The sequence below is a fragment of the Anomaloglossus baeobatrachus genome, chromosome 7, assembly GCF_048569485.1.
Source record: "Anomaloglossus baeobatrachus isolate aAnoBae1 chromosome 7, aAnoBae1.hap1, whole genome shotgun sequence".
Lineage (NCBI taxonomy): Eukaryota > Metazoa > Chordata > Amphibia > Anura > Aromobatidae > Anomaloglossus > Anomaloglossus baeobatrachus.
The window spans coordinates 92,415,863-92,442,649 of NC_134359.1; the positions used below are offsets into that span (position 1 = coordinate 92,415,863).

A 26,787-nucleotide genomic window follows, 5' to 3' on the forward strand; every position below is an offset into this window, starting at 1 on the left:
CCTGCCGATTCTGTCCCTGTTCTGAAATTCCTGGTTTGATCCTGCCTGAAGACTACTCTTATCGGACTGCAGCCTTCCACAGGTAGTGATCTCCAGGGCCCTGTGTAATTCCAATCCCTGTATAGAGGTTAAAGGGTTTCAGGGTTCTGAAGGTCCTGCTTGGTGAGTGGCTTTCCTCTAGCCTGTCCATTACAGCCTGTCTGAGTCTGTGGATCCAGGCAGGTGTTACAAGTTCATTTTCATTGCCCGCCTCTTTATGTGTTTGCTGTCAGCGTGCATGTAACAGAGCTGAATTTCCGGGGGACCGCACTGACAAAAATGCATCCTAAAGGCATGTAAAATGCATCTAAAATACATGCGTTTTGGATGCATTCTTTTTGTAAAAATGCAGCGTCAAGTCTGCCAGAGGGTGCATTTATTTCTGCACCCCTGACTTGCAGTATTGTGGGAGTCATCCAGGGAAAGTTGCTACAGCCTCTTCCTTACCTTTCTGACCCGTTTGCCGGCAGCGTGGCCCTGGTGAGATTGCTTCTGGCCCTATCTCCTTATGGGTCCCTCTGTTGCTACTGAGGCTCGAGCTCTGTATCTTTGGTGAGGAACCTCTAGTCCCCTCACCGGCAGGGTTAGATCAGTAGATCGATATCTGGCTCTAGGGACCTGTTCCCTGTGCGTGCGTAGTTACCACCAATCCCCGTACTCGATTGCCTCTCTTCAGGTGTCTTTCAGGCTGACTTTCTGGTCACTGTACTCCCCCGCTAACAGCTACCACACCTGCAGGGTCTGACTAGCGTGGCTGTACATCTGCTCCCTTCAGCAACTTCTGTACACTGCTCCAGACTGGTTTGCTCTTCCTCCTTCCTTTCTGCCACTGCAACCTAGCTTCCAGCCCCTCCACTGCACCCCTTGCTGAGAATTGAAAGTTAACCTCTTTAGGGCTACCCAAGGGTCCCCTCTCAAGGTGTGGGAGACCTGGTTGCTATGTGTCTGTGTGTACACACCTCATTCTGGCCTTTTGGAATTACCTGGAAGCACTGTCCCAGCATGGGTGCAGTACTCTGGTGCCTGACCAGGTCAGGGGCGCCACATTGTGCACACATTGCTTTTTTTTTTTTTTTCCTTGCAGATTTAGTACAGAAAATAATCTGCAGCATGTCAATTGTTGCGGAGTTTTTGCCTACGATTTTTAATTCTTCCACCCATTAACTTCATTAAGAAAATCACTTGACACAAAAATACACCAAAACACGTGTTTTTTCTGCCAGAAGGTGCAGATTTGATGCTGAAGATTTCTGCACCAAATACTGAACGTGCGCACATAGCCTTAGGGTACATGTCCACGATCAGTATTTGCAGCCTTTTGGATGCTCCGTGTTTTCGCTGCGTCCAAAGTGCTGCGATGTACAGTTCAAGTACAGTGGATGGGATTTATAGAAATTACGAGCCGCAGCATGTCAATTCTTTGCTGCGGAGTTGCAAGCGTCCTCCGAAGGGAGAACGGAAGAGAGAGACCACAGCGCCCCGAACCCTGATTGTGGGTACGGGCAGCTGCGGTCTCCTGCGGAGGAGACTCACAGCCCTGCAGGACAGGACCCGCCGCGTTCAGGAATCATCGGGTCCTGATCGTGGGCACATACCCTTAAGTGGACATAATTCCACAAAGGACAACATGTTCAAGGAGTTTGTATGTTCTCACTGTGTTTTCACGGGTTTCCTACGGGTTCTCCGGGTTCCTCCCACACTACAAAGACCTACTGATAGGGAATCTAGATTGTCAGCCCCAATTGGGGACAGTGATGATCACATCTGTAAACCGCTATGGAATTACCGTAATAGTGATATAAAAGTGATTAAAATAAATAATGTGGCTGTTTTATGTCTGTCCAAATAAGGCCTCATTCGAATTTCTAATTACAAGAATTAATATGATCCCAGACTGATTGAAGTTCATGGTGACATCCATTATTTTGTCTACCAACAGCATCGTGCTAGCAACTTTACCCAGACGTGTGATCCTATAAGGGACAGAATGTCAAGAAATATCATTGGCGTTAACTCTAATCTTTACATGAATGGGATTTGTTGGAAAAAGTTGAAGAATGATTGTGAAACTCTAGTCGCCATTTTTAATGAACTCTACCTGATCCTCTTTCCAGCGGATTCTCCTGCTATAGGATATCCAGGCCTTAGGGGCCATAGACACAGACTGTCAGTGAGGTGAGGTAAGGATGACTTACTCATGGCTTGTGGTAATTTCCTTCTTTCAGAAAATATCTGCATGCCTTAACTAGCTTTTCTAGATAGCATTACCTACACATTCATGGTATTATCTAAATTGATAATATCTCAGTCCAGTGAAAATTCCCAAAATCTATTTTTGGCACTCGCTTTCATGGATTTGGAATGCAATGTGGAGTTTATGGCGGAGTTCACACAATGTGTACATATTAAACAGCAAAATCAGCTAAGATGTCTCAAGCATTCTGCGTCAATACAAGTGAATTTAGCTGAAATTTCATCCATTATATTGCAATAGATAAAAACCAATAATAAATATCCACAACAGATTGGGATGTCTTGACAATCCGCAGCAATTTTGCTGCAATAGAAATGTGCAGCTCCATTCTGATAGCAACTGATACCCAAGGGTTGTATTTGGAGATTAGCAATTCAATTTCCATTTTCATTGGTCCAACATTCTGTCCGGTCCTTCGTAGTAGTAGGTCTTCACTTCTGTGCCTGGCATACCGAGGCACCCCTGACATTGTGTGAGATTTAAAGGGTTATTCCCATCTCCAAGATCCTATGGCAATATCTAGTAGGTGTTATTATAATGTTAACCAAAGTAAAAATATAGCATAAGTCTTCTGATATAGCCATGTATCTTACCTCATGTGCAGGGCATTGCAGCTTAGGTATCCATGGTTGTTACCACTCATATAGTATGTAAAGAGTCATATAAAAGAAAGGAAACAATCGGTGATTTTCTGGGTGTAGTATTTTGCGCTCAACAGGGAGTGCTTGGATAATATTGCACTCATCTTATGGTAAATGAATCAGGCATGTAGTGTGGATGGATCGGTCTGGCTGGTGGCAGCTGAACCACTGTAACACTGTGTCCCTGCACTCCTTGCCTTCCTGCAGGGACACGCTGTGCCTCACCGCCGTGGCCGGGTCCCTCCATGCTGCCCGACGCCCCTGCCTCTTCTTCACGTTGGTTCTCCTCCCCCCCCCCATCTCTTGGAGACTATGCAGATCACGGCATCTTCGGGAGCGCTCCTAAGGGGTGTGTGCACGCGCTGCTGCCCCTCTCTTAAAGGGCCAGCACGCCACTCCCAGGAAGTACTTTCCAGCCTATTGCTGAGAGGCACTGGGTATTTAGGGCAAGCTCCCACTAGGGGAGTTGCCTGTTTAACACCATTGTTCCTATTAGTCAGTTCATGTTGTCTAATCAGTTGTCAGATCACCTGTTCTGTCCTGTATTCTGGTCCTGTCCCGTACCTGGTTCTCAGTCCGTCCTGCCTGTTGGCACCTGGTTCCAGCCTGTCCTGTCCCTGATTCCTAGCCCATCCTGCCCGTATCTGGCTACCAGCCCATCCTGCATGTTGGCACCTGGTTCTTCTTGCCTGTCCTGCCCATTCCTGGACTCTGCCTGTACCTGGACTGTGCCTGTCTGTCCTGCCTGCCTTGAGCCACCCTGGTGGTCCCCGTCTGTAATCGAGACTCTCTCCTGCCTGCTCCTGTGTCCGCCCCTGTCCTGGGGGCAGCTGCCACAGTCCTGGTTCTCTACCCCACGTTAGGGTAGACAAGGGGTCTCCCTGTAGTCCAGTGGGGTCGCTACTATCTAGCTTGCAGCAGTACCACCATCACCTGGCGGCGAACATGTGACAACCAGCCCGTTCCATAAAAATCCTTATCTGGGCTTCAAACAGAAAAAAGTAAAGCAAACGGGGTCTGTCCGCGCTTAGTCCAGGTAGTTAGATGGATATAATCAATTGGACTGGATCCACTGGAGGTAGAATCTTGTTTTTATTAAAAACTTAAAATATCAATTTCTGTACAACTCGTTTCGGTAATATTTGCTAATCAGATGGTCTGCTTCTGCTAACTTTCATCCCTGAAAGCGGATATGTTCTGTTTATGCCTGGCTCCATGTGGGCCGGAGACCTGAAGTGCCCAATTAATGACTTCCATTGGGGTTCAGGTCAAGTTTGGGTCCAAAACCGAACTTTAAAAAAGTTCAGCAGGACCATCAGAACCCAAAGTCCCACGAGTCCGCTCATCTCTACTACCAAGGATTTGGGAAGAATCAAATATGAAGGGGCCAGGAAGCCATTATGCTCCAGTGTTGACATATTCCTGGACTGCAGCCCCCCTGGAGAGACCAGAAGTACTAGGTGTTCGCAGCTCATAGACACGGCCAAGGTAAGGAGGCTGAACCCGACCTCCACTGAGCAACACACAGAAGATGAAACGCCAAGACTGGGCTAGTTTTATGGACTGATGAGATGGATGCCCCCCTGACTGGTTCACCCATGGGCACATACATCCACATCAACTCAAACGCCACCAAGGTGGAGGTGGGTACTGCTATGGGCTGGTATTATTAAAGATGACCTAGTTGAACCTTTTCAGGTTCAAGATGCACTTAAAATCAACTACCTAACCCACTGACAGTTTTTAGAAGACCCTTTCTGTCTGCATCTTTCAAGAAAATTTCTCTGAACAGTGTCTGGAAGGCTTTGGTGGGTGAGGCCAAACTGTTAAGCCCCGTTACACGTGTAGATTTATCGTGCGGTCGCATATGTGATCGCACCCGCCCCCATCGTTTGTGCATCACTGGCAATTTGTTGCCCGTGTCGCACAAAGTCGGTCACCCCTGTTACACATACAGTGCCTACAAGTAGTATTCAACCCCCTGCAGATTTAGCAGGTTTCATAAGATGCAAATAAGTTAGAGCCTGCAAACTTCAAACAAGAGCAGGATTTATTAACAGATGCATAAATCTTACAAACCAACAAGTTATGTTGCTCAGTTAAATTTTAATAAATTTTTAACAGAAAAGTGTGGGTCAATTATTATTCAACCCCTAGGTTTAATATTTTGTGGAATAACCCTTGTTTGCAATTACAGCTAATAATCGTCTTTTATAAGACCTGATAAGGCCGGCACAGGTCTCTGGAGTTATCTTGGCCCACTCCTCCATGCAGATCTTCTCCAAGTTATCTAGGTTCTTTGGGTGTCTCATGTGGACTTTAATCTTGAGCTTCTTCCACAAGTTTTCAATTGGGTTAAGGTCAGGAGACTGACTAGGCCACTGCAACACCTTGATTTTTTCCCTCTTGAACCAGGCCTTGGTTTTCTTGGCTGTGTGCTTTGGGTCGTTGTCTTGTTGGAAGATGAAATGACGACCCATCTTAAGATCCTTGATGGAGGAGCGGAGGTTCTTGGCCAAAATCTCCAGGTAGGCCGTGCTATCCATCTTCCCATGGATGCGGACCAGATGGCCAGGCCCCTTGGCTGAGAAACAGCCCCACAGCATGATGCTGCCACCACCATGCTTGACTGTAGGGATGGTATTCTTGGGGTCGTATGCAGTGCCATCCAGTCTCCAAACGTCACGTGTGTGGTTGGCACCAAAGATCTCGATCTTGGTCTCATCAGACCAGAGAACCTTGAACCAGTCTGTCTCAGAGTCCTCCAAGTGATCATGAGCAAACTGTAGACGAGCCTTGACATGACGCTTTGAAAGTAAAGGTACCTTACGGGCTCGTCTGGAACGGAGACCATTGCGGTGGAGTACGTTACTTATGGTATTGACTGAAACCAATGTCCCCACTGCCATGAGATCTTCCCGGAGCTCCTTCCTTGTTGTCCTTGGGTTAGCCTTGACTCTTTGGACAAGCCTGGCCTCGGCACGGGAGGAAACTTTCAAAAGCTGTCCAGGCCGTGGAAGGCTAACAGTAGTTCCATAAGCCTTCCACTTCCGGATGATGCTCCCAACAGTGGAGACAGGTAGGCCCAACTCCTTGGAAAGGGTTTTGTACCCCTTGCCAGCCTTGTGACCCTCCACAATCTTGTCTCTGATGGCCGTGGAATGCTCCTTTGTCTTTCCCATGTTGACCATGTATGAGTGCTGTTCACAAGTTTGGGGAGGGTCTTAATTAGTCAGAAAAGGCTGGAAAAGGAGATAATTAATCCAAACATGTGAAGCTCATTGTTCTTTGTGCCTGAAATACTTCTTAATACTTTAGGGGAACCAAACAGAATTCTGGTGGTTTGAGGGGTTGAATAATAAATGACCCTCTGAATAAACTTTTCTCAATTAAAAAAAAAAAAAAAAAAAAAGAAATAACATTCTTTTTTGCTGCAGTGCATTTCACACTTCCAGGTTGATCTACAGTCCAAATGTCACAATGCCAAGTTAATTCCGAATGTGTAAACCTGCTAAATCTGCAGGGGGTTGAATACTACTTGTAGGCACTGTACTTACCTCCCAAACGACCTCGCTGTGGGCGGCGAACATCCTCTTCCTGAAGGGGGAGGGACGTTCGGCGTCACAGCGACGTCACACAGCGGCCGCCCAATAGAAGCGGAAGGGTGGAGATGAGTGGGACGTATCATCCTGCCCACCTCCTTCCTTCCTCATTGCCGGCGGGACGCAGGTAAGCTGTATTCGTCGTTCCCGAGGTGTCACACGGAGCGATGTGTGCTGCCTCAGGAACGACGAACAACCTGCATGCAGGAATGTGACCGATATTTTCAAAAAGAACGACGTGTCAACGAGCAACGATAAGGTGAGTATTTTTGATCGTTAACAGTCGCTCGTAGCTGTCACACGCTACGATATGTCAAACGATGCCGGATGTGCGTCACGGAATCCGTGACCCCGACGACATATCGCCCGATATATCATAGCGTGTAACGGGGCCTTTAGACTCCATAGGTGGTAGGCTTATGACCATTATTGATAAGAAAAGGGGCTACATAGGTCACTGATATTTCATTTTTAAAAAGTCACAAATTTATTTTTGTACATTTAGCGTTTTTTATTCTCACTTTTATAGATGAAAATAAACTATTGAGATGGGAAAATTTATATTTTTCATTTAGTTGCAAATTAATTCTGCACACTAATAGATGCCCAATAATTCTGCACACAGATATTCTCCTAAAGGCAGGTGCAAACAGCCGTATGATCCCTCATCCAAGAAAATTGGGCCAATTATGTAAATAAATCTCTGATTAGAGTTTGATCCAAGTGTCAGCAGTCTGTGATATAGTTCTCTAGGATAAGAAAATCTGTGAGAAGATCGAAAACAAAAATGTCTCCATATTCTTTGTTGTGTCAGTACACAGAAATCAGACTGCACTCAGATGTCATCCGAGTGCAATCCGATGTTTCCCACGCTCTTGTGTCGCCCAGGGTTATGGGTTACTCAGTCCCGGGCGTTGTACAACTGAGAATTGTCACTTGGTGGCCATTGCCCGGTTCCGTGTCCTGGGGACGCTTTTTAAAAGGGGTTTTATTTACAGGGGAGTTTAAATGAAAGTTTATACGTGACACCACTTGCGGTTTGCGGCTATGTGGATGGAGCTGCCGCTGAACAGTTCTTGCTACTGGGGTTGGTGTTAATGGCAGCCTGGATGTTAGGCCCTCCTCAAGCAGGGCCAGGCCCCATAGGATAGGTGATATAGATGGGTGTATAAAGAAGGTAGGCCACACAAGGAGTTGCAGTGTAACAGATTCCTTTACTCACTGTAAGCTGGAAACTGGTCATTCAAGGCTGGCTGGTCTCAACAGTAGGTCCCCATAGTCCCAGAGCTGGTTTAGTGACCTGGTGGCTTCTTTCCCCTGCACCTGTCTTTGGTTGGTGGGTCCCCGTGGCTTGGAGCGGCTGGAGGTCCCCTCCTGGTTGTCTCTTACAGCAGTCCGTATGATGATAGCGTGAACCCTGTGGGGTTGGAGTCTCTGGTCTTGTCCCCGGTCCTCTCTCAAACTTCAAGGTCAGTGAGGTCCTTGATGGTCCCCTCACTGTGCAGATTTTATCAGGTCTGCCTGGAGCATTTGCCTGACCTAGGATTCTGTACCCCGTTGGTGCGTGGTTCCAGGAGTACTCCACCAGCAACCAACTGCCTGGGTCCTCAGGTCACTGTCCCATTCCTGTCAGTGCTTCCACTCTCCTTCACTGTCACTCCTCAACTCACTACTGTTTTTCTGGCTGTCCACTGTCTGCCCTTCCCATCTGGTCGCCTAGTGGACTGGATTGGCTCCACCTCTGAGTAGCCATCCATTGGTCTAAACCTAGCTTGGTACCAGTCTATGGGGAATTTGGGGAAAAACAGGGATTAACTGAAATGTTTGGTTGTTACCGGCTCTGGTCTTCTGGGTACCCTGGGGGTAGGCCCTGCATCCTGGTGGGTAAAGATAAAGAAGGCTTTTTTCAAATACCTTCTGTAGTACATTCTGCCTGTGAGCGGTGCTATCGAGGTCCATTCACCCCCTTCTCGTGATCCCTGGACTCCGTGACCTCTGATGTCTGGTGATGTCAGATCAACTTCCGGCCCTAGTCTTCCTCAGTGACTGGGCTGTGGGGGAGTTTCACCGCTCATCACAGCCCAGCATCGCTCCTGCTTGCGGAGCTCTGCAGTGAAGGAGAGAGTGCGAGATGCTGGGCTGTGACGAGCTGTGCAACTCCGCCTACAGCCCAGTCACTCGGGGAGACCGGGGCCACCTCGGTGATGTCAGGTCAACTGGAAGTTGACATGACATCACCAAATCTCAAAGGTCACGGACCCCGGGGGGGGGGGTGTCACTGCATGGGGGTGAGCGGACCGCAATAGCACGGCTCATAGGCACAATTGACTGAACAACGTATTTGAAAAAAAGCCTTCTTTATAAGAGTAGTGAACCACCCCTTTTAATTATCAAAAATATAAACTGACTACGTTCAATCCATGAATATAATAAAGGCATTCAATTCAGATATAGTGTATGTGTGTATATAGTATAGAGTGTGTAAGTGTACACTATATCTATATGCAGATCTATACATATATAGTGAGTGTATGTGGGAGTATATATAAACAGTGCAAATTGTATATATTTTACTGTCAGTCAATCAGTGTATAGTGTGTGTAAATAGAGTAATATGTGTGCATATCTATAGATATACACAGTATATAGTGTTTATACAGTAAAAAGTGTATATATTTGTAGACTGTGGCCCTCGCGGGCAGGGTCCTCTGTCTTTGCCTTGCATTATTCATGATGATTGTTGTACTTGTCCCCATTATATATACCCCTTTTCACATGTAAAGCGCGATGGAATAAATTGTGCTATAATAATAAATAATAATAATGTACAGTGTGTAAATACTATTTATACAGAATATTCATATACTTGTTTGTGTGTGTGTGTATATATATATATATATATATACACACACACATATACAGTATATATATATATACACACACGCACATATACAGTATATATATATATATACACACACATATACAGTGTATATATATATATAGACACACACACATATACAGTATATATACTGTATGTGTGTGTGTGTGTGTGTGTATATATATATATATATATATATATATATATATATATATATATATATATATATATATATATACACATACAGTATATCTTACAGTATGTGCAGTCAATACAGGGCTCAGTCTCCCCCCCAGACCTTTATAGTATGTGCAATTAATATTGTAGAGGACAATTCTTCACAATCCCTTGCTTCCAGCCTTCAGTCGGTGAGTGGAGCCGCAGCCCCTGTACATACACGGCGATCCTATACTATGAGGAGCCCACGGTACCGAATAGATCATAGGCTGTGAGTGCTGGCAGCCTGGACACTGGAGTGTCTGCTAAGTGCCTGCTCCAGTGTCAGTGCTGCAGGAGACCCTCCGAGTGTGGGGGAGGAGACAGGAAGGAGAGGCTGAGAGGAGGAGGAGGAGGAGAAGCGAAGGGAAGAGACTCACGGAGGAAGAGAGGAAAACACAGCAGGATCGGGACACCGTCTTGCAGGGAATAGAAAGACACAACCGTGAAGACGGTACTGGAGGCTCCACCACTTACCGGAGGCAGTCAGCACACGGAGTGACGGACAGACTGGGCTCACTGCCAGCATGGAAAGCTGAAGGATCGGGACTGCTTCCTCCTGCCGGCTGCAGCTCCTGCTTACCTTAGTACTGCCTTCCATCGGATCACCCCTGTACACCCAACGGATCACCCCCATACACCCAACGGATCACCCCCATACAACCAATGTTCTGTTAGATCACTCCCATCACCTAGAGATCTACCCGATCACCCCTGTACATTCATCGTTCCATCAGATCACCCTCTCTACACCCAACGTTCCATCAGATTCCCCCCATACCTCCAACGTTCCATTGGATTACCCCCATAGACCCAACATTCCATCAGATTACCCCCAACGTTCCATAGGATTCCCCCCCATACACCCAACGTTCCATCAGTTTGCCTACAACGTTCCATCAGATTGCCCCCAACGTTCCATCTCATTGCCCCCATACACCCAACGTTCCATAAGCCAACTGCTCTGCTCTTCTTCTCTGAACACCTTGGTTGACCCATTTCCATCACTGACTTGTTCTTCCTCCTTCCACTCCTCTTTGGTGGTCCCTATCAGATGACCCTTCTGCACGCTGCTTGCTCTCCCTGTTGCCTTTCATCAGGTTGCCTCCCAATACATATTCATTTTCCCCCCCTGCACTCCCTGTGCCATCTATAGCATAGGTCCTCCTCTCATTCATATTCTTTCTTGCCCCCCTCCCCTCTACACTCTCATCTTGCAGTGCCAGTTCAGATATCTTGAGCCACATCTTCACCACTGCCTCTATCAGGTAATTGTTATCCATGTGCATCACTTTGGCAGAACTGCCCTGGCATAGATCTTCCAGATATGTCTGTATTGTATTGTAGCAGCTGACTAGATGTCTGTCATTTTGCAGCCGTGCCCCTCATATGACCTTTTTCTCTGTAATGTGTATGTAGCATGTGTCCTGTATACCTCAGCTGTCACATCCATTGACAGGTCTTTGTATTCCTAATGAAATCACATTCAAGCTCTTCACATCTACATTTTCAATGCTTTTCTGATTTTCTGCCAGTACATTATATTGGTCATTGTCCCTGGATGCTTTTATAATTGTATTTACTGGTCCTTTCCAACCCCTGTCCCCCTCTGATCATTGCCCCCTGGCGCTCTGCTTTATATCTACCCTACATATACATATATTACATTGCACCCCCAGGCTGGATATGTGAGGCCCTCCTCTGCCTTGGAAAGATGAACTACCAGCAGCAGCTGGCCAACTCGGCGGCCATTCGGGCCGAAATCCAGCGATTTGAATCTGTGCATCCCAATATCTACTCAATATATGAACTTTTGGAGCGACTTGATGAACCTGCACTGCAGAACCAAATTCGGGAGCACGTTATAGCCATAGAAGGTAAGTGCGGTGCATGGACACCTGAACCCCCTCCTTTCTTTTTTTATTTTCTTTATTGTCCCTAATATTAATGCCTTTTGTACTTAAAGTATTATACATATTGTTTTCTAATATCCTGTCATATTGCATAAATTGAGTTTATGTGCGCGCACGTGGACTGGGTACGTGTGCCTGCGGACTAGGTACCTGTGCCTGCGGGCGCACGCGGACTAGGTACCTGTGCCTGCGGGCGCACGCGGACTAGGTACCTGTGCCTGCGGGCGCACGCGGACTAGGTACCTGTGCCTGCGGGCGCACGCGGACTAGGTACCTGTGCCTGCGGGCGCACGCGGACTGTGTACCTGTGCCTGCGGGCGCACGCGGACTGCGTACCTGTGCCTGCGGGCGCACGCGGACTGGGACACGTGTGCCTGCGGGCTGGGAAACGTGTACCTGCGGGCTGGGATACGTGTGCCTGCGGTCGCACGCGGACTGGGTTCGTGTGCCTGCGGTCGCACGCGGACTGGGTGCGTGTGCCTGCGGTCGCACGCGGACTGGGTGCGTGTGCCTGCGGTCGCACGCGGGCTGGGTGCGTGTGCCTGCGGTCGCACGCGGGCTGGGTGCGTGTGCCTGCGGTCGCACGCGGGCTGGGTGCGTGTGCCTGCGGTCGCACGCGGGCTGGGTGCGTGTGCCTGCGGTCGCACGCGGGCTGGGTGCGTGTGCCTGCGGTCGCACGCGGGCTGGGATATGTGTCCCTGTGGACTGGAATACGTGTGCCTGCGGGTGCACACATGGGCTGGGATACGCGTGCCTGCGGGCGCACACATGGGCTGGGATACGCGTGCCTGCGGGCGCACACACGGGCTGGGATACGCGTGCTGTACATGGGCTGGAATATGTGTGCCTGAGCTCGCACATGGGAAGGGATATGTGTGCGTGTACATGGGCTGGGATTCGTGTGTCCCCTGAGTTTTCTAGACTGCTTTATTTGCTCATTGTTAAAAGAACAATTCCATAAAAAGTATGAAGCGAGCACAATGCTTTGTACACATCCGTGGGAGCGGAGGAATGCAGATTGCTGTAAATATTTGCTGTGAACTTCCATTATTCTGTGCATGGTCTTGAATATATTAGGACTAACTGTGATATTCTGTTTTACGTTCAACATATACTATGCTACATTTGCTGAAATACACATGGGCTGCGGCATACTATTGTTATATAGCACATAATTTGCTTAATAGAATTGTTTAATATCATCTGGTGATAACCGCGTGCTTTCCAGGGTTATAGTTGACCCCCGGCTTTCTCTCCAGCTCAGTCTGACATACTCTTTGGGGTCATAGCGTAGCTTAGGAAACTTTACTCTCTAGTGTGCGTACCCCATGTCAGATCTCCTGGGAGATTGTCTGTTCACCGGGTAAGGCCTAAACCGTATCGCAAGTGCTCACATCTTGGTATGATCTTTTTGTACACTCACACCATATTAGTAGGAATTTGTTGGCCAAAAGAGTATCCTTGTGGGACTTTGGGGGTACCTAACAAGTATAATATACTATTCTAGTTTATTTAATATAAAAATATACCCTATGAGCACCGTATTCTGATACAGAGGTGTATATTGTGCAGTCTTCCAACAATGGTATATATCATGATTTTTTTTATTTTTCATCAGACGGCAATAGGGTAATGTGCATAGGCTGTGTTATGATGTACGGCACGAAGAATCATTGATAACCATTAGGCAGCATTCCCACATCCATTTGTCATGGACTGTGATTCACTGACCGGCACTGGGTCTTCCAACCCGAACTCCACAGTCTTATAGACATATATGAGGCTGTAAGTTTGGATCAGGAGACCCACTACAGCTCAGAGCACCGCTGTCCATACTCAGACCATGACACACCAATGTGTGAATCCGGCCTAAAGGTCACTTTACACGCTACGATATCGCTAGCGAGCGTACCTGCCCCCGTTGTTTGTGCGTCACGGGCAAATCGGTGCCCATGGCGCACAATATCGCTAACATCCGTCACATACTTACCTTCCCTAGCGACGTCGCTGTGGGCGGTGAACAACCTTTTCTAAGGGGGAGGTTCGTGCGCCATCACAGCGACGTCACACATCGGCCGACCAACAGAAGCGGAGGGGCGGAGACCAGCCGCTTAATCAACATGCCCACCTCGTTCCCGAAGGACGCAGGTAAGCTGTTGTTCGTCATTCCTGGGGTGTCACATGTAGCGATGTGTGCTGCCTCAGGAACGACAAACAACCTGCGTCCAGAACGACCAACGAGATTTTGAAAATGAACAACGTGTCAAGGATCAACGATTACGTGAGTATTTTTGATCGTTAACACTCGCTCGGAGCTGTTACACGCAACGACGTCGCTAACGACGCCAGATGTGCGTCACGAATTCCGCGACCCCGACGACATATCGTTAGCGATATCGTTGTGTGTAAATGGGCCTTAAGTCCAATTCAGACGTCCGGAAAACCGTCTGACCACGGACAAAAATCTCCGGATTTGTGGCCTGAACTCAACACCCTAATTAGGCAACTAAAGGAGACCCATGTCCGATCCCGTTATCATGTGTCATGTAACTTTAAATCCTGTTTCATGGATGTCAAAATTTGTCCTTAGGCGCAAAATGCACCAGTGATGTCCCATGTCATGCTGTATATTTTTCCCCTGTATGTTTCTGTATGATGATCTCTATTATCACAATATTTGTTCTGTATAAATACTTTCTGAGACATGAAGGGCAGAGAAACTTATTTTGTTTTCACAAGTGTTTTTCAATGTTTTATCAGTGGTCTTCAATTCCTTACTCGTGATATACAGTTTTCTTTTCTGATATAGTCCATGCCATTCAGTGGAGCATGGTGTAGTTCTTCATATGTCAACAAAGTATAGAAACCTCAAAAGTGCTGTTGAAGGAGATTCCCTTCCCCCCCCCCCCCGCAAAAAAAAAAAAAAGAAAAACCCCTAAATATAAAGGTTGTCTTCTTAGTTGCTAGTCCACAAATGCTGCTCTACAATCGTTATCACACCTGTATTTTACAGATAGGTCTTGGGGTAAGTTTATACTAGCCGATGGCGGCAAATAGGTAGCCGATTGGCAATCTGTTTAGTAGTCTGTTTAGGAAGACCAACCGTACTTCCCATGCGCACAGAACTGTTGGTAATATATCGTCCTGTGCACGTTGGATATCACTATTCTTGGCAGCAGATGTTCTGTATACTACCTCTGTGCCTAAGAACCCTATTGTGGCTGAGAGCAAATGGTTTCAAGATACTGGCCCGAGTGTTGGCCATAGCAAAAATAGGAGAAATTTGGCACTAATCACACTCTTCGTTTAGGATCAGATGAAGGATGGAGCGACTGACACCTTTTCGAATAAAGGTGCACACTTTATGAAGTCACGCCAAAGTCCATGATGAAAAAGGGTAAAAAAGTGGCACTCTCCATCCCTAAAAAAATACGTTTATTAGGAAATCCTTAGCATGTATGAGGAAGCAGGGTGTTTGGCGACAACAACCGTTTCGCATATATGTATGCTTCAACAGGTGGGAGTTGTTGAAGTGTGTGTATACACGAAACGGTTGTTGTCGCCATACGACTCCTGCTTCCTTGTACATGCTAAGGATTTCCTAATAAACATTGTATTTTTTAGGGCTGGAGAGTGCCACTTTTTTGCCCTTTTTCATCACAGTGTGTTCACCACATTTGGGCAGCCACTTACAATAATTGGGAGCATCAAAAATCCGATTACTCACTTTTTTTAATGCTTTCAACTCTCTCATCCCTGTAGGAGCGCTCATTGTCGATTAGTAACCGATGTAAACATGCTGGTGATCATCAGACAGAAAACCCCCAAAATGTTTGCTTGTCAAGAGATTGCATTGTTTATGCCGGCAGAAATGGCCTGTGCTGCCGATTTAAAATGATACTGTATGTGGACAGAACATTCAAATTAGCGATTGTTCTGTCCTCAACATTTTGTCAGCTTGTGTACACAGGTTGGTAAGCGAGCTCCAAAGGACTTGTATATGGCCTATTGGCTCTTTCTTTGACTAAGGGATTTCAAAACTTGTGAATCCTCACAGTATGCAGTGTGCACGCTGTCAGGATTTTCTGACACCGAGAGTGGGTGGCGATGTGACCTCAAGCATGGGATTTTCAAATTTCCGGCCACATTCCAACATGAACCTTGCTCGTTTCATTTGTATTTTCATGTCTAGTCGTCATGTGACCGCATGTGTGCAAATTGTATTCTTACAGTCACCTGCTCAAACCTGGCACTGAAAATCATGACAGCATGCACATTGCGCACTCTGAGGATTCACAAAGCTGCAGTCACAAGGAGTGATTATTCCTATGTTTAATGGATATTGTTAAACGGAATAGTTCAATATGTAGGATTACACTTACATAGACTCTAATGTAATTCACAAAATACCAAAGACATGTCTTTCTGCAGATTTTGGGGCTCAATCATTTGACTGTATAACAGCCACAATTTCTGCTCCAACTGGAAGTATACTAAGCAGAACAAGGGGCCCGATATGCATATATTATCCTGTTGGCTCGGATCAGCAAACCTACATTTGTGCCAGAAATTGCAGAGATGAGATGGACTGTAATGTGAATAAGGCATTAGGTGACGTTTAGACTGATGTAGAAAGGTTTTGTCCCAGCGACATCCATATGCTTGCCTGGGCCACTGTGTGCGCTTGCCTGCCCGCCGTGTGCGCTTGCCTGCCCCGCCGTGTGCGCTTGCCTGCCCCGCCGTGTGCGCTTGCCTGCCCCGCCGTGTGCGCTTGCCTGCCCCGCCGCGTGCGCTTGCCTACGATGTGTGTTTGCCTGTGTTGCGATGCGTGCAGGAGTTGTCTACAAGTACAAGCACTCAGTGGAATGTGTGGAAAAGGGTTCGTTCACACTAGTGTATTAAACGTCTGTGTGCTGTTAGACTGTGGAAACATACAGCCCGATGCACATCGGCGTGTTCACATGAATATTTTTACTTGCGTACCGATGGACTGAGTGTCAAAAATCGCTCCTATGATCTGTTTTGCAGGTCAGACTTTCACATTATAAGTCAATGGCTGCACAAGAAAAGGAACCACATACAGGTGACCATCCGTGTGTTCTTACAGAGCCAATTGCAATCATTAATATTCGGGGAACTGTCTTTCACCTACTTTATATTTTGTTGATATATAAAGCGTATACCAGACAGGTTATTTTCTATTATTTCTGACACCTGGATGATGTACTGATGGCTAAGCAGGTCTGTGTACAGTATATACCACCTCCTTTTTTGAATGAGACTGACAATTTTCGACTGTGTGAACCCAGCCTAAGGATACATTCCCACATCTGTGTCTATTTTTATATCTGTGTAATACAGACCATTATTTTTTCATGTGTCATCTGTTTTCCATCCATGTATCTTTTTTCTCATCTGTGTTTTTTTTTTTAGATTGTCCACTACTAAGACAAAGTCTGTCGTCCGTGTTTTTATATGGATCCCCATAGACTTTAATGGCCGAGTCTGATCCGTAAAACGGGTGAGAATAGGACCTGGTCCGAGTTTCGTGGATCAGAGACCCCGATTCATTTTTAAACCTGATGTTTGTGTGAATCAGTTAAACTCTGGGTGTGTACACTGCCCAAGGAACAAAACAGACCACACTGAGACTTCTCACATGGATGTGTGAATATAACCTTAAAGAGAACCTGTCTGCACAATTTTCTAATATAAAGACCTGGTTGTAGTGGCGCTATAAGGGCTCATTCAGAGACGACCATATAAATCAGACATTCTATCTGATTTTTTTTAAATTTTGACCCATGTTATTCAATGTGGCAATGCTGATGACCATTTTTTTTTATCATTGACAGAATCTGTCTTTGAAAAAAATTCTCTGATTTGATTTGTCGGACAATACTCGCTCATTCAAGGCTATGGGTGCAAGAAAAAAAATCAGAGACCACAGTATAGCATTAGATTTTTACAGATACATTACAGTTTTGTAAAATAGGAACTGTGAATGGTCCTGTAAATGATTAATAACTGCTGAATAAAAAATGGACTGCACACAGATGACAAGTGAGAGCAACATCGTCCCACTTTTCTGGATGAAAATCGGACCAGTTTTTTTTTTATTCTGTCGTGTGAACCTATCCTAATGCTGTTATAATCGTATACCTTCGGTGAAGAAATCCCCCTTGTTGTTCTTCCATTTGAAGTTTTGACTTAATTAGATTTAGGTGTACAGGGCTGGACTGAACACTGGGTCTTCTGCTCCCTGTCTGTGATTCCCCGGCCCCATTGCTGCCTCCAGTCTATGAGAGACCTGCCTTCTCTATTGGAAGTATCAGCAGGGACCTGTCATTCACAAACCAGAGGCAGCATAGGGGCCGGGGAATCACAGACAGGGAGGAGAAGACTCAGTGTACAGTAAGTATTACAGCACCATTATAGCCATGTCTTTACTTTTACATTACAAAGTCGTGCTGATGGTTTCTCCTTTACAGGGACTCCATCAGCGCAGAATCACTTTTGAAACCAAGTACAGGCACTCTGCACAGCATTGGCATTGCAAAACTATTAAGTTCATCTTCCCTCCTGCTTGTTTTCCCTCTATCTTCACCTCAACTCTTCTTTGATTGACAGCTCTGGCTTTATAGAGACAGATGGAGAACAAGTAGGTGGAAAGGTGCACTTCATGTGGCTGGCCACTACTTTTTATTTATTGATGGCCTATCTTTAGGAACACTGCAGCTCCATCATTTCTATAGTGACCACTGGCGCATACAACAGAGCCATGCTCTATTCAAATAGGCCGTGGAGCTGTACTACCCATAGGCGGGCACTATAATTTTGACACACCTGCTGTTCTGGTAGCATATGAGATCTTGTGGACGCTGCTGGTACCAGCAGATCGGTGAGGGTTCCAGGTTTCACACCTCCATCAATCCCATATTAATGGCCTATCTTAAGCATCGGTACAAAAAAAAAAAAATAGCCGCGAGGAGCTGGCTGCAGACTAAAGACAGTTGGTCCAATGGCTATAGAGCGCTGTCCACGGCTCTAAGGGATGCAGACTTTTTCCAACAAAGAATGCTAGTTACGTTGATCGCATTGTTGTGTTTTATTAGGTATTTTCTTGCTTGTCAGTTTAAGGTATACAGAATGCCAGGCACGGGATTGGTAATTAGAGTAAAGCAATCATTCCATTATTCTCCTTAGTGTCACAGGGGCGTCAATTAAGCCATTGTTCTTCCAGCCACTAGTCCCATTTTGTGGATGGGGATCGGAGCCCCAATGGACTCATCACCACAGTATGGATGGAGATCAGCCTCAGGAAAATACCTCCACCTAGGCACAGTTAGCATTAGGTGGGATGTTTCCTGGGGGCCTGACTTGAACCCGGGAGGGGCGGCTTGTGGTACTTGGGACACACGATGGGTTGGGGGCATTTTGCAGCTTGGAGCTGGATACATGCACTATGGTTGTGGTATCAGTCATCTGGAGGAGCATAGGCAGTGAGAAATACAAAAACTGTGGGCCAACCAAACGTTGGGAGACATTGGGTGTCGCCCGGTATGAAGGCAGTGGAACTACCGGTCCTGGTTTGGGTTCTCGTGGACTAGGGCCATCTCATTTTGGCCATCTACCTGGAGATGCTATGGATGGAAGAATAAAAATAATTGCATTGTCACCTGCCTAGGTGGTTACAACCCACAACCTCAGATCTTCTCAGTAGCCAACCTATTTAACCATTTAACCACATTAAAGGGTGCACTGAGTGCCTGTCCATGGTCTGAGGGTCCATTCTGTCCTGAAAGATTCCCTATAAAGGGGAACAATCCCAGTGTAATCAATTCAGAACCCCAATTAAATAGAAACAGTGAAAACTCCCTTCCCGAAGCAGTGTCATTCCACCGTTGCCAGCACCACTGTTCACGGAGAGTGAGGTGACATTGTTGGGTCACGTTTCGGCCGCAGGATGGACATCTGCTCTGATCATATTGTGAAGGCTATAGGTGACCAGCAGCTACACCTTTATTATTTTATTTGGGGTCCTGAGGTAATGAAGCTGGGATTGTCTGATAGTAGACGACCCCTTTAACCATATTGCAGGTTTGATTACTCGCCAAACACCTGACGTATATTCTGTGTACCTTGTGCCTCATGTGACACTTAATTGGGTATCACTACTGAGTGCGCTGCTGCTGTCATGGTTTCCATCAGACATCAGAGGAAGCACACCTGGTATCTGTGCCTGCGCGGTGAATCTCGGCCTTGCTGTGGTGTGAAAACAGTCACTCCGAAGGTGCGGCCGGCCATCTGCGAGGCCCCACAAATGTGTGTACCTCCGGCACAATATATGATTTGTACATTTTCTGACTGACAAAATATATATTTTTTTTCCCTGCTGATCAGGGATTTTAGAATTTGTATATTTCTTTCTATACTATAATGGTCGTGTGTTATCAGATTACTAAACATATAGTGAATCATCTAATGTGTGCTCCGAGTCTATCACGTTGCCCGACTGTATCCTTGATCTGGCACATTACTTGGATATTATTGTTTTTGTCTTTTGGACTGTCAGCGGAATGTAGAAAATCAGATTAGGAGGCAGGTTGCTCGTCTTGAGTCAGCAATTTTCTGTTTGTTGATGTCCAAGTTGTACTAGAAGTCGTACAAGTCTATGAAGTGGTGGTCTCCCACACCTTAGATATTCCTACATTTACTCCGGGTGGATATTGCTGTACAGAACCACTTAAAGGGAATCTGTAACCAGGTTTTTGCTCCCACATCTGAGAGCAGCATAATGTAGAGACAGAGACCCTAATTCCAGCAATGTGTCACTTATTGAGCTGTTTGCTGTCATTTTGATAAAATCAATGTTTCCTATGCTACAGATCTAGCAGTTATACAGAGCTCATAAATATGCTGGACTACCTGCAGCACGACAAGTAGTCCTGTAATGATAATCTACTGCTGATTAATCGGTGATTTTATCAAAACTACACTAAGCAGTCCAGTAAGTGGCACATTGCAGGAATCAGGATCTCTGTCACTACATTATGCTGCTCTCAGTTTAGATAGCAAAAACCTGATGACAGATTCCCTTTAATCAGCTGTTTATGTGCAGAAAGCATTGACTGTCACTTGGAGTTTCCACCCATTTTCTGTTCCAAAAAACTTAGCAAAAAAACCCTGATTGTGAACACATCCTTAGGTGCATTCAGATGATCGTATAAATTGGTCTCCGATCAGACCAGACTGGCCGTGGGTCTCCTGATCCGAGCGTGACTACTGCATAGAAATAAATGAAACTGTCCCTCTCGGGTCAGGAGAGCTGCGGGCGATCCGAGCATTGCAGTCCGATCTCAGACCAATTTATACGATCATGTGAATGCATCATCTGAAATGAATGTCATAATGTGTATGTGCTGCAAATAACATGATTAACAGACTAGTAAATGACCGCTGATTGGTGGTATGTAACCGGCCAGCAGTCATTTCACTGTCTGGCTTGGGCTGTCTAAAAAGGGCCATCAGATTCTTTTTTGGAATAGTTCCACTTTATCTTCAAGGGGTTGTCCACTACTTTGACAACCCCTTCTCATACCCCTTGTGCGCTCCCATAAAAATAAAAAAACACATACTTGCCTCCGGTGCCTGTGTGGCTCCAGCATTGTCGGAACTTGTGTTCCCGCTGCTCACGTGACATTGGTCGCAGGCTCACACGTCATAACAATCGGTGCCGTCAGCCAGAGCCGCTCACTTAATGACTTAACCGTCCAGAGACAGGGAGAGGAAAGCCGGCGCTGATTGGTCTTGGGGCTCGCATGTCATATCAATGTCACGTGGGTTGTAGGAACGCAAGTTCTAACATTGCTGGAACTGTGGCCTCACCGGATTTGAATCTAGGGTTTATATTATTTTTATGGGGCACACATGGAGAGTGGGAAGAGATGGTCCAAGTAGTGAACAAAACCTTTAAAGCAGATCTGTCACCAGACTTCACAATACAAACGTCATAGGGTCTCTTAAGGCCCCGTCACACGCAGTGACGTATCTAACGATATATCGCCGGGGTCACGGATTCCGTGACGCACATTCGGCATCGTTAGCGACGTCGTTGCGTGTGATACCAAAGAGCGGCCGTTAACGATGAAAAATACTCACCATATCGTCCATCGTTGACACGTTCATTTTCCAAAAATCGTTGATTGTTGAGCACGCAGGTTTTTCGTCGTTCCCGAGGCAGCACACATCGCTATGTGTGACACCTAGGGAACAACGAACTACAGCTTACCTGCAGCCGCCGGCAATAAGGAAGGAAGGAGGTAGGCGGGACCTTCCGCCCGCTCATCTCCGCCCCTCCGCTTCTACTTGGATGGCTGTTGTGTGACGCCGCACGAACCGCCCCCTTAGAAAGGAGGCAGTTCATCGGCCAGAGCGACGTCGCTAGTCAGGTAAGTCCATGTGACGGCTCCAAACGATATTGTGCGCCACGGGCAGCGATTTGCCCGTGACGTACAAACGATGGGGGGGTTGGGTACGCTCGCTAGAGATATCGCTTCATGTGACGGGGCCTTTAGACTTGACAAGGCTGGTATACTTAAAAATCCATGCTGAAATAGCTTTATACTCCGGTCTTACATTGAGCATTTTGAGTGCAATCATAAAATGTTCATTATAAAAAGATGACTGGAAAACGTAAAAATAAAATATAATCCTGCAGCCATTCGGATGTGGATTTTTATAGCAAGTACCCCAGTCTCATTAGGGCTAACATATGTATTGAACAATATATGCAGATTGTGTTGTGAAATCTGACATGAAGTAATATGAGAATCACATATTAAAGGTGTTTTTGGTTGGAGCAGTGATGTGTGGAGGCCCCTGCAGCCATTGTTAAGCCTCCCGCGGGGCCGGACACTGGGGCGCTATTAATACGAGTGCTGATGAGCAGGTTATCAGAGGTGTATTGCCATAAAGGGCACTTCCTGTGTTATTCTCTGCAGTCTCTATTGTGTTGGGAATCATTGTACTTTAGGCTACGATTACTGAGAAGCATAAAACGTTCACACTCGCCCCACCTGCTTCTGCATTTGGCTGTAAATAACGTGCGGGTAATGACCTTGGTGAAGTTTCCTCGATGTTCAGTGTAATCCGGCCTCTTCTGCGCTTAGTATTGAGCTCGTGAGAAGTTGTAGGAAGCCTGTACCATATACTTCTATGTATCTACACTGAACACAACTAATTGATCCCATTATAGATGAGCTGAACTCAAAGATCTAAGACTTCTATGTGCACAAAAGACCTTTTTCTTTCAAATATGGTTCAGACATCCGTGTTTAATCAGGTACAAGCCACACGCATACGTACATGTGACATCTGTGTTTGCATACGTGTGACAAGTACCGGAGAAAACACGTGTCTTTGCAATAAAAAGATTTTCTATATTCACCTGTATCCAGCGCTGCCTTCTTCGGCTCTGCTGTCTCCTGCTTCTAACCCTTGCTTATTATGCTCATTGAATATTCACTGCACCTTGGAGCTGGAAGCAGGAGCATCGCCGGGGACAGCATTGCTGGTGATAGGTGAGTATCCAGCAAGCATTGTGTGTGCAGTGACGTCCAGGAGGTCATCGGAGATCCCAATGAACTCTGATGACGTCCTGATGACATCCCTGCGCTACAGCAAGTGTCCTGACGGTGACTTCACGGGTTCATCAGAGTTTATTGTGAACTCCGATGACCTCCTGGAGTCACTGCACACACACTGCTTGCTGGATACTCACCTGTCCCCGGCGATGCTGTCCCCGGCGATGCTGTCCCCGGTGATGCTCCTGCTTCCAGGTCCGAGGTACAGTGAATATTCAATGAGCATAATTAGTGAGGGTCAGAAGCAAGTGACAGCAGAGCTGAAAAAAACAGCACTGGATACAGGTGAATATAGAAAATCTTTTTATTTAAAAGACACTTTTTTTGTCCGGTACTTGTCACATGGATCACATCAGTGTGCGGGCTGCGTGACATCAGTGCTGCTGGAGAAAAAACAGACATGTCTCAGTGTGTACATGCGGGGCCACAAAGGGTCACACGGTCCGCGTGAAAACACAGCTGTGTGAGTAACTCCAGAGAATAATATGGGTACGTGTGGCATCCGTGTTAAAAACAGATGCCACACATACCTGAAACACGGACGTCTGAAACCGGCCTAAATCTGTGTTGGTGAGAACGTCTTCTTTGCCGAGATCCATCCACCTCACAGGTGTGTCATATCAAGATGCTGGTTAGACAGCATGATTATTGCACAGGTGTGCCTTTGGCTGGCCATAAAAAAGGCCACTGTAATTAAATGTGCAGTTTTACAGTATTGGGAGGAGCAGAAAACCAGTCAGTATCTGGTGTGAACACCATTTGCCCTGTACAGTGAAAAGCAGGATTCATCTTTGAAGAGAACATCTCTCCCAACGTGCCAGGCGCCATAGAATCTGAGCATTTGCCCACTGAAGTTGGTTATGATGACAAACTGCAATAAGGGGGAGACCCCGATGAGGACAACGAGCAGGAGATGAGCTTCACCGATACTGTTTCTGACAGTTTGTGCGCTGTCCGGGTGGCCGGTCTCAGACGATCTTGGAGGGGAAGGTTCTGGATGCGGAGGTCCTGGGCTGGTGTGGTTACACATGGTCTGCGGTTGTGAGGCCGGTTCGATGTTCTGCCAAATTCTCTGAAATGCCTTTGGAGACGACTTATGGTTGAGAAATGAACATTCAAGTCACAGGCAACAGCTCTGGTGGACATTCCTGCAGCCAGCATGACAATTGCACATTCCCTCACAACTTGTGGCATTGTGCTTTGCGATAAAACTGCACATTTTAGAGTGGCCGATTATTGTGGCCTGCCTAAGGCACACCAGTGCAATAACCATGCTGTCTAATCAGCATCTTGCTATACCACATCTGTGAGGTTGATAGATGGTACGAGCCTCTGACTTCACTGATTGACTGCACGGTTGTTGACATAACATCAGCGGCTGCAGACTGGAAAGAGATTCAGCTCTGGACCTGGGGAGGTTGGGTAAAGCACTGGTTTTTTTTGCACATGAGAAAAGATGGTTCAACTGACAATCTGGCTAAACTGTGAAGAAAATGGATTTTTTTCCTTTTTATCACTAATGTCTGAATGAGGCCATAGTCCTAGCGGCCTGGTTGGATGAATGTGTCACTTGGACAGCTGACATAACTGGTCCCATTAGAGGTAGAACAGGTTCTTCCAAGATCACTTGTCTTTTGTCCGCAAAAGTGTAATTTCATGCACCGGTAATAGTGTTTGTGCTGAAACTAGATAATGTTAGACCGATAACCTAAAATCTGAGCACAGATGGTGTGATGAATAGATGCCTGACTCAGAATTTCCCTTTAAGTAAATGGGCGCATTCATAAACATATTATTGGATCCACCGCCAGCGTACGGGATGATCTAAGATCTGCGGCACAGTTGCACCATTATGATGTTTTTGTGTTTAGAGCCGCTATCCTGAAAGCCGCCGTTTACGGGGTTATTATAGGTGGTGTATAGTGCAGAGCAGCGAATATACGGTATGTGTCCACTGTGTAATTACAGGGGATCAAGGCTTCTTGTTTTACTGCAATGTGGTGATTACAAGATATTAATGGATTTGTAGTGGGATGAGCCGGGCGTTCCAGACCTGAATGACGGCTGCTTATTGTTATCATTGAGAAGTAATGTGTCACAGAGTGTTCTGGAGGTTTTTGTAATTTTCTTTTCTTATTATTTCATGTATTTTACAGTCAGCCTGGTGATCGGGGGATGTGTATATAGCCCTTTCAGATTAGGCCTAGTTTACGGGAGGTTGTGAGGAGACGCCCACGTACTATAATTGGATTTAGTAACAGTATTAAAGAGGATGTCCACTACTAAGCATAGTGGCCACATCTGTGTAAAGCTGAGACTGAAGGCTTTTTCTAAATACCTTCTGTTGTCAGTTCAGCCTGTCCACTCATCCGTCATCACCTCACCCCCGGGTATAGCGGCCTCTAATGTCCAGTGATGTCACGTCAACTTCCGGAATTGAAAGTTGACTCGGCATCACCAGGCGGGCCCCAGTCTCCGTGAGTGACTGGGCTATGGTTGGAGTTTCACCGCACATCACAGCCCAGCATCACTCCTGCTTATGGCGCTCTGCGGTGAAGGTGATAACGCGTGACATGCTGGCCTGTGATGAGCAGTGAAACTCCAACCACAGCCCAGTCACTCCAGGAGACTGGGGCCCATCTCGGTGATGTCGGGTCACCTTCCAATTCTGGAAGTTGACGTGACATCACTGGACATCACAGGTCACTGCAACCCTGGTCACGTGATGAGGGATGAGCGGATAGTGATAGCGCCGCTCACAGGCAGAACGGACAACAGAAGGTATTTACAACCTTCTGTCTCAGCTTTACATCGATGTGGCCACTATGCTTTGTAGTGGACCACCACTTTTACTCCTTAGGCCTATTTCAGACATCCATTTTTTTTCTGGTATGTAAAAATATAAGTAATGGACTCAGTTTAATCAGTGTCTGGTCTATGTGTCAGTTTTTACTATCCGTATGTCATCAAGTTTTTATTTTTTTTCTTCGTATGCAAAACAAACACAAAAAATTGCTAACGATTAGGAAGATATCAGTATTATCAGTATGCTTTTTCACAGGTGTAGACCCTTTCCATTGGCGACTCAGATCAGCTTCGGACAGTCGGACATGTCTTAATTTTTGCTGCCTTGCTTGGAAAGAAAAGACAGACATGCCAACAATCCTATGGCTTATAATGGTGTCCGAATGAGGCTTTAAGAGGATGGCTACTACTTTTTTATTGATGACCTATCCCAAGGATCCGTGGGGATCCAACACCGGCCACAACCGCCCATCATTTGTTGCTTGCGTCCTTGGATGCTGCCGAAAAACGGCAGCTCTGGCAAAAGTATAGTGGCCGCTGCCGGGTACTACAGATCCATCCAACAGAATCGGGGATCAAATACTGCATATTCTGTCACTTGTACCCGGACACGATAGAGCTGCTGTGTTCCAGCTTTGTCTGACAAGTTCTGGCCGGCTCCAGTAATGGCTGATGTGCACCCCCACGGATCACATATATTTGGTCAGTTTTAAGGATAGGCCAATAATGGAAAAAGTAGTGGACAATCCCTTTAAAGTGTTATTCCCATCTCCAATATTCTAACTCAATATGTA

At 46.3% G+C, this 26,787-nt stretch overlaps 1 protein-coding gene across 2 annotated transcripts in view; it reads left to right on the forward strand.

The window, feature by feature from the left end:
• Positions 1–9,983: 9,983 nt before the first annotated feature.
• Positions 9,984–26,787, forward strand: part of AGAP1 (ArfGAP with GTPase domain, ankyrin repeat and PH domain 1) — a 578,830-nt gene continuing 562,026 nt past the window's right edge. For both annotated transcript variants that reach the window (XM_075317477.1, XM_075317478.1), the window contains exons 1-2: positions 9,984–10,898; positions 11,310–11,507. In XM_075317477.1, the coding sequence (XP_075173592.1) occupies positions 11,345–11,507 (163 nt within the window). In that variant the 5' untranslated portion in view covers positions 9,984–10,898; positions 11,310–11,344. The remainder of the gene's footprint in view (positions 10,899–11,309; positions 11,508–26,787) is intronic.